The sequence below is a fragment of the Pseudopodoces humilis genome, chromosome 5 (assembly GCF_049639895.1).
Source record: "Pseudopodoces humilis isolate 2021_Gansu_Grassland_sample_001 chromosome 5, ASM4963989v1, whole genome shotgun sequence".
NCBI lineage: Eukaryota > Metazoa > Chordata > Aves > Passeriformes > Paridae > Pseudopodoces > Pseudopodoces humilis.
In genome coordinates, this window is record NC_142204.1 from 15,425,240 (window position 1) to 15,440,271 (window position 15,032).

Here is a 15,032-nt window from a genome sequence, read left to right on the forward strand (position 1 = left end):
AAATAAACTGAAATTAAATTCATTCTTGCGAAAAAAAATAGCATTTTTAATTATTCTTTATATAAAGAATCTATTTAGAAGACTTAATAGCCTCTGCTGAAACTAATCTAATAGAACTGAGCCAGTTTACACTGGATCCTAAATCTACATCAAAGACTTACACCAACAGATCAGTAACTCAGTCCAAAAACACTGGACTATTTGGGTCATTCTCTTTTATGTTTCTTACCTAGGCATTAATTTTGCTAGCAGATTTATTTTCAGTTACTGCAAAACCAACTGCAATTTCACTATAATCAACTAGTGTCTCAACATTTTTTCAGCTTGAAGAGAATAAACCCACAGCTAAATTTTAAACAGGGATCTAGCGATCACACAATAAAGAACCGGTTTTGATTAATAATAACAACTGTGAACAATGAGTAGTCTGTCGGATACAGTCAAGTGCTCAGCAACCCTATTCATGCTTCAAAAAAAGCACTTCATAGACCAGCAAAGGAATATGAACTGGTTGTCTGAGCTAGCACAGAAAGAGTATGAATTAAGCAGTCTCACAAGAACAGTGGGACTCCTATTTTTATTTTTTTTTTTGCAGGCACCTCCTCTGACTTCCTGAATTACAGATTTAACACAAGAGATCACTGACAGCTGTACACTTATTAAAAGGCTCAACTTGAAAATCAATTGTGATTACTTACTCAAGTTGGTCATAATTAACACACATCAGTGGCACTTCTGTACTACAGCGCTGGTGAAATTTGTAGCCACAAGTCTGGCAGCGGAATCCCTGGAAAAGCAGCTTTCGACAGAAGTCGCAGAACGCTAACGTGAAGAATGTTTTTCGTACCTACATTGTTCAAAAATAGTCACAATTACCTAGAGTCCTTCTGTAAGACCAAAATAGGCTATGTGCTTTACCTCTCTCAAGTGTACTTACAAGCCTCTTCTGTGATGCTGGAGATACGTTTTTATGTATCTAACAGATTTACATGAAAGATTGTTTCCTTTTTGAAACAATTTTCATGCATTATAACTTTCTTTCAACTGTTTCTTGGAATTAATGCTTCACTTGACTAGCAGTAAGAATAAGAGCAAAAAACCTGAAGCCAAAGTTCACTATTATCATGCTAGACACAAACACTGAGAATTTATTTGGATACAACCTATAAAAACAAAAGCTGCTGAAGTATTATTTCATATTCTAACTTTTCCAGAAGCCAAAGAATATTTCTAATACTCACAGGACTGGAAATACACACTGGCATACATACATATATATATATATATATATATATACACTATATATACACATATATCTATAGAGAGAGAGAGAGATAGGGCTTTAATGTATGGTTACGTACATATAGTTGTAGTTTTGACTACTGAAACTCAAGAAACATTCAGAATCACAGAAGGGTGATCACGCATTCTCCCCAAATTATAGGGGGGAAATGATTTAGTTAATTTTCAAACTTAACAATACTTAGTGTAAAAACACATTCTTAGTTCTATTATTATATGTAATAATCAGAATTTCAAAGGGATATAAAAAAATACTAAGCCTACTAGAGTTCACTTAAGTAGCCATAACCCAAACAGCTTGTTTGAGCTAAATAGGTTGAATCAGCTTGCAGATAGAATTTGGCTGTTGAAAGCTGTAACAGAAGATCTTTCTTCCCAATGTGACAAACATTGTATCCAGGATTTTGTATGTAGCTGGAAACATTTAGACAGATTCTGTTTAGCAGCTTCCATTTACTTGGTGCCTTATCAGGTCAAAACATATTTGTGCACTGCATCATTGATGATGTCAGCACTGCTCTGGGAATAGTTAGTTCATTAGTTAATTGCTGCTGCAGAGCCAGCAGGGAGGCCCAGAATACATTTTATAGATACAGCAATACAAAAATAGTAGATTATTATTATTACAGCTCTGCAATGCAGTGCTGGTATAAACCCCCTACATTTATAGATTTTAGAGGGTGTATTCCAACAAAACATGAAAGTTTTAAGGGTGATCAAGTACTCTAGCATCACTTATTTCAAATACAATTCTATCTAATTCACTTAAGCTACTGTGATTAAAAACTTCTTTTGCAACTCCCACCACATCCCACAGATGCAAAATATTCCAAGTTGGTAATTTGAATTTGAAAGTACGAAGTTGATGTAACCCCACTCAACATTTCACAAAACCCAGTACATACGAAATTGTGTGTCGTGAGCGGCACATTCTCCAAAACTTCCACATGCAACTCCTCTCCCGTGAGCCAGGAAATGTCTGTGTCCCAGCCAATTGGCTTCTTCTCTCTAAAGTGCAAATAAGCCTCTCATTAGCATCAGCACACAAGCCCTTGCATGTCTCTTGCCAAAGTTGTAAGATCAGCTAAAAAGTTACACTGTGGGGGGTTACTTCCTAGTCTAATTGCAGGAAACCTTAGAAGCAAGACCTTCGGCTCAGTACGTAGCAAACAAAGCACACCTTCCCTGGACAAACTGCAGGAAGGAAATGCACTTTTTCAACCAGCTCCAGTAGTGGCCAATTCCTTATTTCCTACATGGCAGATGGCTTTTTGATTAAATAAAGTGTTTGTTAAGGTACCTGTTGTATAAGAGTTCCACAGAGATGGCTAATTGTGGACATGAAGATAATATGCAAATTTTTAGGGCTGAAAACTTTTATTTTTGCTCCCAAGGGAACTCTGTGTTTAGTTAAGAATGCATTATAGATAAATGAAACAAAATCAAGAAGAAAAGACCACCTATTTAATACTTGTTTGGTTAGCATGAGTTTGATTAACGAGTGTTTTGCCATAATCTCATATTACTCAATATTATGCCTGAGCCTTTTCCTAGACATTCTTCTCAATATGTCTGTGATGTGAAAATTGTTTAGTGCAAAGTATCATAAAATTCTAAACTTTGTAAACAACAACTGGATAGAACTGGTGATCCTGGGTAGCTCCAATAAGAGATTCTAAGAGCAAAAAAGCATCCCCCACAAATCATACCCATCTTGTATTCTGTAAACAGCACAGCATTCTGGAATAAGACCTCTCATCATCAACGCTTTTTTTAGGCTGTCTCGGACTGTCACTCCACATCTTGCTGGAACCTAGAGGTAAAATACGAAAGAAATGAGTTAAAACAATTCCCAATTTATCCCCCCAAACTGATGCAAACATTTTCACCCTCAAGTGCTAAAACCCACACTTCAGGATGCTTTACAGAATTGTAGGTCAGTTTTCCAAAGCCATTTTCATCCTGAGGAAAATTTTGTTGCTGAATAGTACATGAGGAAAAGGGCTCAGCTAGAAGAGACAACAAGCCCTACACTTCTATTAACATTTGGAACACAATCTTTACTCAACTCCAAAAGTGAATTTCCAACTTTCTCAACTGGAAGAAACTGGAGACATAGCACACAGAGAGCTAATAATTACATACAGCTTTAATTTTACAGGCTGGTCTGAACATAAGTGGGGAAACATGCCAAGTGAAATAAAATGAAGGAACTAACTTGGACTGCACTCAAAAAACCATTACCATAAAATGTAAATATTTTATTTTCTATTTCTAAAACAGAAGATAAGCATGCAAACAAGTGAAACAAAACAGTCATCTGAGTCAGGCAGGCCATCACCTCTCACTTTAACCTACATTTGTAACTCTACAGACGTATCTTACATGAACAACATTGCTCTCTTCTGTTTCCTAGCTTGCAAAGTTTAGATAACTAACAGGATGGGAAGAATGGAGGAGCACATTAAAACTAGCCAAATCAAGAACTGCAAACTATGTAAAGGTATTTTCCTCACCTCTATTCTAATTGTGGGCATATCTTACACAACTAGGTATACCTGTGATTTAACAGTGTACAGTGTCAAGCCATAAAAAATAAGAATACATGATCTGGTGATTAAGTATAGTTAAGGTAATGAGTATTATCTACTAACTATTTTTAGAACGCAGTAATGAAAATTTGTAAGGCTTCAGGCACTGTACACACTGGGATCTCTCCTATAATCATGGACAGTACCTCGAATACAAATCAGAAGGAAAAAATAGAAACTTAACAAACCTGACAAGTCTGTCTGAACACCTGAAACTCAAATCAAGCTTGCAAGTGGCTTAAGCCAGAGCACTCAGTAGCCAAAAGCAGTCTTTTAATCAGCTTCAACTGGCTTTGGATCGAAGCCTAGTTTTTGTTCCCTGTATTTAAATTTCCATGGGTATTTAGGGGCTCTATGTCCTACTTAAGCATGACAGTGCAAAGTAGCAGCCTGTTTCAAGTAGCTTTGTGAACATCACTTGAGGTTACACTATATATTGCATTTCTAGAGCTCAAACATAATCACTTTCAGAAGACAAAAACTAAAGGAATATTTTGGTTCACTATCTTCCATAAACATGAGAGTGCCTCTTTACAAGACATTTGTGCATTTCATCTGGTCAACGCAAACATTTTAAAAGAAGATAATTTTTCTTAATTCGTTGTAAAAAACATCCTATAGCATACTACTTTACAATCTTGATATTCAGCCTTAGGTGACTTTGGTTTACACATTGCGTTCTTCTTTAACGCATCTTTTTATTTAAACTTACTCCTTAGTAAGGAACTCCTCTCCTTTCTCCAAGGATAGAGGGTGTGACTCATATTATTCCATACAAATGTAAAATGTGAATTATGATTGTTGTATTGGTACAGCAAAACATGTATTAAAGATTTATCTTGATCTGCAAAGGTGATTAGAAATTATAAGTGAAGTTGCATTATAAATTCTGTAATTATCTTATAAATTGCACAGTACTGATTCTTCTTGTACAACTCATGTGCCACTAACAACAAATTCTGTGCTATACTAATCATAATATCTTGTTATGAAAATAACTCTTTAATTGTCCCTATGATTTAGTACCATCATCATTCTGCCAAAGATCCCTAAAAGAACCAGTCTGTCCCCTCAGTGTCCTTCTCTGTGCCTCCAACATGTATATTTACAAATAGAGAGTAAATATTTTCAAGAACCTGACTACAATCTGAGGATTTCAGGTGTGCTCCAACCTCCCACACACATTAGATCCAATCATGAGCCATTTCAATGGAGGAAGCAAGTGTTCTTTGGCTCAAGGCTGCTTTTCCTAGAAGTGTAGCTCCCGCTGGATTGAGGCTGACACAGACAACTCATGTAATGAGTGACAACTCAACAGACAATTCATGTCTACCTTTCCAGCAACCACAGTCACTTCACCACTGATATCCACAGCAGCAGAAGAAACTGAAATACTGCAAAGGTGGCAGACAGATGATGGGAACGAAAAGGGAAATGAAAAGAGTCAGGAAAGAGGTTGGGCATGAAGGAGAAATGGGAGGAGAGGGCCAGGACAAACTTCAAGAACTGAACATGCAGGGAAAGCACGTGTACACTGGGAGAGGGAATTGTCATCAGCAGGTTGGTGTGAATCAAACAAGCAAGACAGCTGGAGGACAGACTGAAGAGCTGAGGCTGAGGGCAGGAAAAAAAGATGTGATGAACCACCTTGCAGGGAGAACTATTTGCCAACACCTGGGGAAGTACTGGAACTATGTCCTGAAAAGGAAACTCTCATGCTGTGACTGGGAGAAAAGGCGGTGTGTTTTGAACAAGGAATATCAGAGGGAAGGAAGTGCCTAAGAGCAGCAATAGAACCCAGCACAGAGTAGAAAGGGGTTCTAGCTTAGGCAGAAAATTCTAATGGAGTTAAGTATTAAAAGAAACAAGGTTAGTAAAATCTTAACTTGTGTGAGGGAGTGGAACACAACAAGGAGGAAAAGTCAAGAAGTAGGAAGATGACTAACATTAGAGATAAGCAGTCCTGTGGTCACTGGAAAACAATTTCTTCTTTCAGCACTGATCCTCCATAAATGATGACAACATCCTCCAGTAACTCATGAAGCAAAGAAATGGATCAGGAACCTCAAAGTTCCAATTCTATTAATTAATTACACTGGTGTAGTTTACTTTTCCTTTTAAGTTTGTCAAAAGTAAGATTCATGAAGTTACAGGGTTACTTTTAAGAGATCAATAAAGTTGGAAATGCAAACTCTTAAAATTTGGGAAGTATGAGAATGCAGGTTACCTAAAGCAACACAAGTGCAATAGGACTATGAAAAACATGCATTCAAAATCCTGCTCACTTATCCTTTCCTATTCATCAGTATTATTATCCCAAGTCCCCTTAATTAAAATCCAAGCCATATTTATGCAACTTGCAATTAGAAACACGGGTAGAACATTTGTTCTCTTCACTGCCGTTTGCATCAAGTTCCAGCTAAAACCCAAAGAACTGTTTTTATTACTTTCAAAAACCATCATGATCCTGAATCAGCATCGCATTTAGAACATTCTCTTACAGAACTCCTGAGCACAGAAACATAAGGCCAAATTAAAAGAACTTAGTGCTAGAATAAGTCCCTGTAGTATTGATTAATCATTTTCTCAGACTGGTACAGCACGGTCTATCACCATCTGTGCATGCAGCCCTTCAGCCCCCTCCTTCAGTGCCTACTAGTGCCTGCTATAAAGCATTCCCTCTGAAACCTCTTTTTGCCCCCAGCTTCTTTTCATCCCCAAATCATGGCAAAGTTAAAGAAAAAGCTGGTTCCAAGAAAGTGATCTGGAGACTAACTCAGTCTTTAGAAAAACAAAAACCAAAACCAGGTTTTTTTTTCCCCTGGCTAACAGACTCCTGCTGACTCCGAAGCAGGAGTTTTGGAACAGCTTCTTCCTCACCCCCAGGCAGAGGGAGGGAGTGTGGCCCCACAGCCTGGGAGGGGAGCAGGGAGCAGGAGCCCCGTATGGCGCAGCCTCCGAGTGCCTGCCAGGAGCCGGCAGCTCCAGCACAGCAGGAAGGCACCAAGGAGGGTTTATCAATTCCATCAAGAGTTTTGCCAGGATTCCCACAGAGCATTTTAACTGAATCACATCAGCATTTTTTAACAAAATCAGTTCCCCAGGAGAAAATTTCTCATCTACTCCAAAACACACAGCACTCTTATGCCTGCAACCCAATACACTGAACAAAATTGGTGTTTTATTGAAACATAGGATGTTCAATATTATTCAAAATCCATTTTGTTTGCACTGATCCATTATCTCTCGATCCCTCCGTTTTATAACTAGGAATCCAAATGTTTCACAATGGTTAACTCCACCTAGAAACTCGTATTATTGAGCTAGGGGATGTACTTCCAAATTGTGATGGTTCAGGTATTTCTTTTTAGGTTACTTACATACATAAGATTTGTAGATCATAAAAGGCTTAGGTTTTTATAGCAATTAGAACCTTGATTCAGCAAGCCACTTTCAAAAGTGAAGAGTATGAAAGTGTGGGCTATATAACACTAAGAAACAGCACAGAAGCTGCCAACACAGACTGCAAGGTGTGTTCAGTGTGTAGATTAATAATATACCAGAGAAGATAATTTACTGAAGCATCCTAATTTGGACAAGTAGCAATTCAGGGAGACACCAAAACACATGCTCAAGTTTGCTAATGTTAAGCCCCAAGGAAAAAAATTGAAAATTATTCCAGATTGCAGAAATTCTCAAAGCAGTCTTATTACCTAGACAGATTAAACAGAACTATAGCCCTTAATGTCCTCATTTCTTTTACTCACCTGAACTATTTCTAGGGACAGTAAGTATTTGTAACAATATTATTGATATATATTTAGCACTGCAGCCACAAGCATTTAAGCAATGCATAATAAATCATTTATTTCTGTAAATCAGGTCATTCCCAATTCAGTAAGAAATTCAGGGCTACGTCCCTAAATAACTCTTACATCAGTTTTCTAACATCAGACTAGAAACTGGCATAGTCTCAGTAAGTTAAAAATGTTTCTTTACACCACTGTAGTTTCCAATGTTTTAGAGCAATAAAGAGACTAAGAAGCACTCAAAAAAAGCAATGCAAAGGTATTCTTTGAAAGTGTAGGGGCTGGTCAGCCCTGAATATTCAGTATTATACTTCTCAAAACTAGTTACTTGGCTTTATTTTTCCCTCAGTGTAGCACTGTTGTTCAGCTCACTGTAGCCAAGTGTAATGTATGTATGGTATGTAAGGTACGTGTAACATACCTTAGAGCTTCAGAGTAATTCCAAACAAGCAGACTACAGGATACAATAGTGGAAATATGCCATGTAGAATGGATTTGAAATATCACTTCAAAGTATTTATTTGCTTACCACAACATATACACCCTGAAAGATCACACTTTTTTCCTCTCCATATCTGATATCCAAGAGTAAAAAATTTCAGCCACATGTCACAGAATTCAACGTGTTGGGAGAAAATTAGGCCAAACTATACTTTTGCCAAATAATTAGTTTGGCCTTCCAATATGTCAGGTTTTCTGCTAAAATCCAAACATGAGATCCACATTTAATTTCTCATCTTACCTATGGGGGACAAGTATTTCACCAAATCAGTCAGCTACTTCTTACACCACTAACAGATAAGATTATCCTCCTTTGTGACAGAAAGGACATAAGATGACACTGAACATCACATCCTCTAGAAAACAACACAGCTTTCAGAAATAGCTGTTCTGGGTATCAGGACATGAAGCTCTGTCCAGCTTCCAGGAGAAAGGAACAAGAAAATGCATTCTTAATGAAGCATATTAGTGAGACAAATGAGAGAGTTTCATTGCATTAAATCTTGTTTCCATGGGAAATTGAACAGAATTTACCCATTTTACAAAGCTGTTACTGTTCAATCAAATGTATTCCATTTAACTTGCAAAGACATGGGTTACCAGGACCCCTTGTTACCCCCAATGAAATTAAGCATATTCACTTGTAGAAATCAACAGACTGATGTCAATGAAGAAATATTTTCACAAGAATGCATCATCACTCACCCACACTGGATGAAACCTATTGTGTCTAATCAATGGCCTCCACATACAATTTTTAAAGCTTTTGAGAGAGAGCTCCCAAATTGTGCTCAGAAGAGCACTGATCATTTTAAAGGGGACAGTAGAGAGCAGATCACCATCTTCAAATTTTAGTTAGAGTGAATAGCAGTGGTAGAAACTGTGAAGGTTGACAATGACCTACTAGTAAAATAAAGTGTGGAAAATATGGCTCTAGACTTCAGACTTGCAAGAAATACTCATCTAAAAAAATATCTGTAGCCACTTTATGGACATGAAACCTCAGGACCTTGTGGTTTCTGTTCAAGAGACAAAAAAGTCAGCTGGCTGCTCTCCAAACCAAAACCCACATGCATTAGAAATTTAAGGTACAAAACAGTTTAAATATATCTTTGTAATAGGTCACAGCCAGAGTTCACTTTAGTAGAGTCCTGTCCCAGCTGATCACACTCCAAGTGCTTTAAAAGCAGTGTGGGGGCAAGAAACTGTAGCAGAAGGGCTAAAATTCACATCCTTCTCTAAACTGTTGCAACTGATCCTAAAACCAAATAGATACTTCCATCTCAGGTAGTATACACATTCTCTACAAATATTAAAACTCTCGTTGGCTAGTTTGCTTAAACAACACAAGAAGCATGAATTTTAGTATGACTTACTAGACATGGAATTAAAACATTTATTATAATCATTTTCAGATTTGTGACTTGCATTCCATTTCATTGAGTGTCTGCTTAGCACATTATGAAGTAAAGGAAATATGCTCCAAACAGTATTTTTTTTCTAGCTTTCACCGCTTTCTACAGCCAGACTTTCCATCTCATAAAGAATCGCTAAACACTCTTTACTTGAGTAAAAACCAGTGTTCAATGTTGCACATGGCATTCCAGATGACAAGTCATCAGTTTTATAATGGCAAGTTTCCAATATCGTTTCCCTTTGCAATCTAAGACAGTGTGTCAATAAAACTGCAGTAGATTAAATTATCCTCTTTTCAACACATATGCCTTTGAATTTATCCAGCATTTGAGGGTAGCTTGTGGTGAGTTATCCCTGGCAGGCAGCTAAGCACCACCCAGCAGGTTGCTCACTCCCTCCTCAGTGGAAGTGGAGAAGCGAATTGGAAGGACAAAAGAAAGAAACCTCCCGAGGAAAGATAAAAGACAATTTAATCAGTGATGGAATAAATTTTCCTAGTGATACAGAAGTATCAAATGAAGTTTACTTAAAAGTAAACTACCGTTTACTTCATGTCACCAGACTGTTAATAAGATGCATAAAATTCCTAAGTATTCAGATACATTCAGCAACCAGCCATTGGCATAGGCTAATAATAAACTCAATTTCTGCTGCATGTTTGATATAACATGGGAGGTTTTAATTGTATTTTTGATTAGAAAAGCCTAATGTCAAACAAGGTGTGTAATTAAAAGCAAGAAACTGGTTTATTCAGCTGCCTGAACATCCCTTCTCTGAATTTTCCTTATACTTGACAGGTGAAACTGGTAGGGCAGCTTAAATGCCTACAGAAATCCAGTGCTTACTACTCAGCAAGCTTGAGGCACAAACCCACAGCATAAAGTACAGAAAGCAAGATGCAAATCTGAAGTCGAAATGAATCAAGTACCAGATTTAAAAACAGAATATTTGAAGGATCCCAATTGTGCATGCATGATGAATTAATTTATGCTAAGAATTTACATAGAATAAAAATAGCTTATTCTTCTAGTCTTCATGACTGCAGAGATCACATGATTGCTTGCCTAATTAAAAGGCAGATGTACTAATAAACCAAGGTGTGACAAGAGTGAGACACAAGAATCAACCCCATGCACAGCATTCTCAGTCCTGTTTAGTTCCTTTAACTCTTAAACATACAAATTGTCACGTCTGAAAACTCACTCTCACATTCACATTTTGAGGACTTCCATTAATTTTCCAGTATGTGTGTAACTATGAGACACATATGAAGCAAACGAACACAAAATCAAGTGGAAAAGCTTTACTGGCCCAGATTTATGCCGAGTTTCTACACAAAGCACTTCTAATTACTCTTAAACTTCAAAATAAAGCAAAACAAAGAACAACCAAAACCCACACAATATTCTATAGTTGAACATGGAAGAAAGGGTAGCTTTTTTTGTTACCTGAAGTATTACTTTCGGTTTAAAGTTACTATGGAAATTTTTTGACCTTGTGGTAGGTGATAACACACAATGATTTGACCCTATCAAGAATCTGGAGGCAACTGAAGTATTTGGAGGCCACCAAGCTTTCCCAAAGCGTGTACAGCATCTATCTTGTTTTTGTTCCCCCTTGCTTCACTGTCCCCACTCAGACCACTACAGACAGAAACAGAATTCAAATTGACCAAATCCACTCCTTGCCCATGTTGACAGAAAGAGAGAGGGCACTGGAACTGGGAGAGGATCCTTTATAAATGCAACTGGGGAGAGCAGTGGAGCCTCCTTACCACCCTCACAGCCACTCCACCAAGACCAGAAGACATGAAGGCAACACTTCCTCTGGAAGCTAGTAATGTGCAGAAGGCAGCAACAGACCAGAGATGAAGTACAAGACCTATCACCACCTGATGGCTTTCAAATGCCCATCATTTCTTACACTTCAATACTGTTTTCCTGTAACTCTGCATGCTCCATATCATCGTTCAAGAGAGTTTATTTGCCTTCAGACTTTTTTCCCCCCACTCTAAGTACTTGTCCAGGAGGGATTTCTTGGGTAATCAAAATCATTCAGGGCTGCTATTCATCAAGTTGTATAATCTTGTTCATAAAGTACTTGAGTCAGAAGCCCTCTTACTGCATTGTCTTCTTTCGTAGAATTCTCTTTCTTTTACTAGAACTTCACTACAACATCAAAAACCTCCTAATATAGTTCCTCAGCAGAGTTATGACCAGTTTTAGCTACTTCTTTTTATACCAGGCCTTGTGTTCATTGGCTTTTCTCAGAAGCCCTTATTTCGCTCAGTATGAAGTAGCATGTGGCAGAGATTTAAAGACCAACACAGAACATGATTACTCATACTACACATAACCATGCCCAAGGAATTCCTCATCACAAGACATAAATTTCTAGTATCCATAGCTTTATTTAACGGAGGCTGAACAGAAGGTTTCCAAATAGAAAACACTTAAACTCATCAAATTCCTGAGTGATAAATAGCTCAAATTTGGAAGACAACCCATGGAAAATATCATACATGCCTGACCTATTCTTGTGCTCTTCCATTATGACAGAGAGATACTCCAGATACGGCCATAAAATGTTTACTTCATTACAGGTTTCAGAAAGCTTTCCTCCAAGAGAGGACATCAGCTTCACCTGGTGGGCTACAGGAAAATTGTCTAAAAATTCTTGCTAGTGCCTTAAGATCTACAGTGAGCAAGCAATCTAATTAGAGAAATCCCTAAATAATTTTAACTATTTTGTCAACTTTCACAGAGCAAAAATTGGAACTGCTTTTGCAATTGGAAATGGAGATTTTTTCCTTATCCCAAACTTAGCAGTTGAAAGTTGATGCACAATACATTACCCAGGTCCTCAAAAAACATTCCCCCAACCCTCAAATAAAAAAGGGAAAAAAAAAACCAAAAAGCACACAACTCAAAGCAGTCATACAAAATGCTTAAATCTCGCCCTACATGCAAATACCATATTCCTGTATTCTTCACACTCATAGAAATCTTTTTATGTTTATTGTCCAAATTCCTTCAGTTAATTTACAACTTTTTCAATGTTTTCTTCCTCTTACATAAATCTGAAGTTATCATATTTGTCCCGTACCTCTACATCAGTTGGTAACCAGCATTCTCCTTGAATTACTGTCCCTTCTCAACAACCACATATGCGTCTACTTATGTTCATTTGCATGAGCACTGTCTTCTGTCTCTTCTCTTTCTGCAGGCACATTCAATCATACAATTTTGAAAAAAAATTCTCATCCACACCACAGCTAAGAATGCCCAAAGGTTGTGTTCCCTGACAGCTCTGTGCATTCTCTCAGAAATCTCACCAGTAAATAATAACTTGCTTTTATGCCAACACACTATCACATACTTCCATCCAAGGCTACCTCCCTTTCACCAAAACCAAGTCTTGGCATGTAACAATCTCTCAGACTTCTAATAACCAGCAGGAGATCAGAGTTTATCTACCTTCCTTCCACCTCCAAAAGCGCTCCCTTAATTAGCAGATTTGTTACTATGCATACCACAGACATTTAGATTCCTAACCCAAACAAGCTTTAAACTAGTATTTCCCTAAGTTCTGCCACTGCTTGGATAAGTCTCATCACCTTGCTCTAAAAAACAACTTTTCATCTCAGGGTGACTTCCACCATCTTACACTTTTATGATTTCAGCATCCATCTCTCTGGCCTAGAACAAAATGGAACAAACACACCTGCACAGACTTATCCAGGTCACATTTGTGTGGAATGCTTCTCCAAAGGATGTGTGACTTGCCAGTTGAGCAAAGCCACTAAGGAAAGAAGTATACATGTTTCTCTCTCTGCATTAGAGGGGATAAAATTACCCCAGCACAAAGAATAAAAAACAATCTGTTGTTTATTCTAGGAGGTTGTTCAGAGAAAGAAATTTCTCTTTATCCCTTTCCAGGCCAAGGACAAGGAAAACAATCTTTATTTCTGACACTACTTATTCATTGATTCCCTTCCAGCTAACCAAGCCAAGTATTTGGTTTTGCTTTCAAAAAAAAGTTACTTTTGAACCCTGTACTGTAGACAGTTGAATCAAAATGCTGACTTCAAATGATCAGCAGCAGTAGGCTCTGCCACAGACCCGTCAGGCTTTCAGGCAAGCACCTTCACACCTTGTCCTCCGTTAGGAAAAGGTTTGTCCAACACTCTGCCTTATCATGAAACACACAAAGAAACTTGCCAGCTACACTGCGTCAGCACTACAATGACTTACACTGAACACCATGGTCTCATTTCTTTGTACTCTACTAGTTTCCTTAAATTATACTTTGAACTGGAGTCAGCTCCAACAGATGTATTTGCTTGATCCTACACAAACAATAACACACAGAACTCTCAACTAACAAGGCAGTTGCTAGTCAAAAATGTAAGATATGCAACCAACTCCCCCCCCATTTCCTGCATTTTTAGCAGCTCTAAACAAATAGCAGAAGGCTGTTGTAGTACTTGGGGTTGCTTCAGAGTGATCAAAGATAAATAATGAGGTTGGCCCTCCATTACCAACTCAATTCCAGTCACTTTAAATCAGTGTAAGAAATGTCATGGCATTCCCAGACAAAAATAGACTCCTTAGGGTCTGACATTTCTCCCCTCCTGAAGTGAATTGGAAATAGAGACTGAAACTATTATTGTGATATTAACAAGATTTTCTTCCAGCAGTAGATATTAATTGAAAGCAACTGTGGTTGAGGTGGGTAGGAGACTGCTGCAATATTGCAACTTTAAGAATAACTCTCCCAGGCATCACCTTGATTGTAGAACACATCAGACTTGCTTTAACAGCCAGATGGAATGGGAACTAGGGCAGGGGGAAGGCTCTAATGGCAGGTATCATATTTTCACAAGTAAACTCCTTCCTGCTGCAACCCATCACAAGTCACCCCTTATACCTGAACACCCTAAACTACTATCACAGCTACATAAGCAAATGGCTCAGTTAATGGGCACAAGTGAGATACAACAGTCTGCTTTAAAAGCCACAGATTATCAAGGCAGACAAATGTGTGCAACACCTCTCAATCCATTGAGAGAACGAAGGAAGTAGTCTCAGTGTTCAGTGAAAAATGCTGGATGCTTTTTAAGGTTAGTAACCTATCATCTGACTGCTGGCCACTAAAGCTGCACTGTAAATCAAGAATCTTGTATTGTGGCACCCAAAACTGCACACAATGCTCAAGGTGAGGCCACACTCGAGGAGAGGAGAATCACCTCTCCTAACTATCTAGTGATGCTGTGGTTGATGTTGTGGAAGATTCATCTGAATTCTGGTTGCTCCTGGCATTTCCATAGTTTCCAACACGGAAACAACATATTGTAGGATCAATAAATACTGAAAACAAAGTAATTACATTAAGAGTCGCCACACAAGAAATT

At 38.0% G+C, this 15,032-nt stretch overlaps 1 protein-coding gene across 3 annotated transcripts in view; it reads right to left on the bottom strand.

Moving 5' to 3' along the window:
- Positions 1 to 15,032, bottom strand: part of BRAF (B-Raf proto-oncogene, serine/threonine kinase) — an 83,577-nt gene that overhangs the window by 39,006 nt on the left and 29,539 nt on the right. For all 3 annotated transcript variants that reach the window (XM_005527925.3, XM_088054873.1, XM_014256863.2), the window contains exons 4-6: positions 3,012 to 3,115; positions 2,208 to 2,310; positions 699 to 847 (exon numbers count right to left, since the gene is read on the bottom strand). In XM_005527925.3, the coding sequence (XP_005527982.2) occupies positions 699 to 847; positions 2,208 to 2,310; positions 3,012 to 3,115 (356 nt within the window). The remainder of the gene's footprint in view (positions 1 to 698; positions 848 to 2,207; positions 2,311 to 3,011; positions 3,116 to 15,032) is intronic.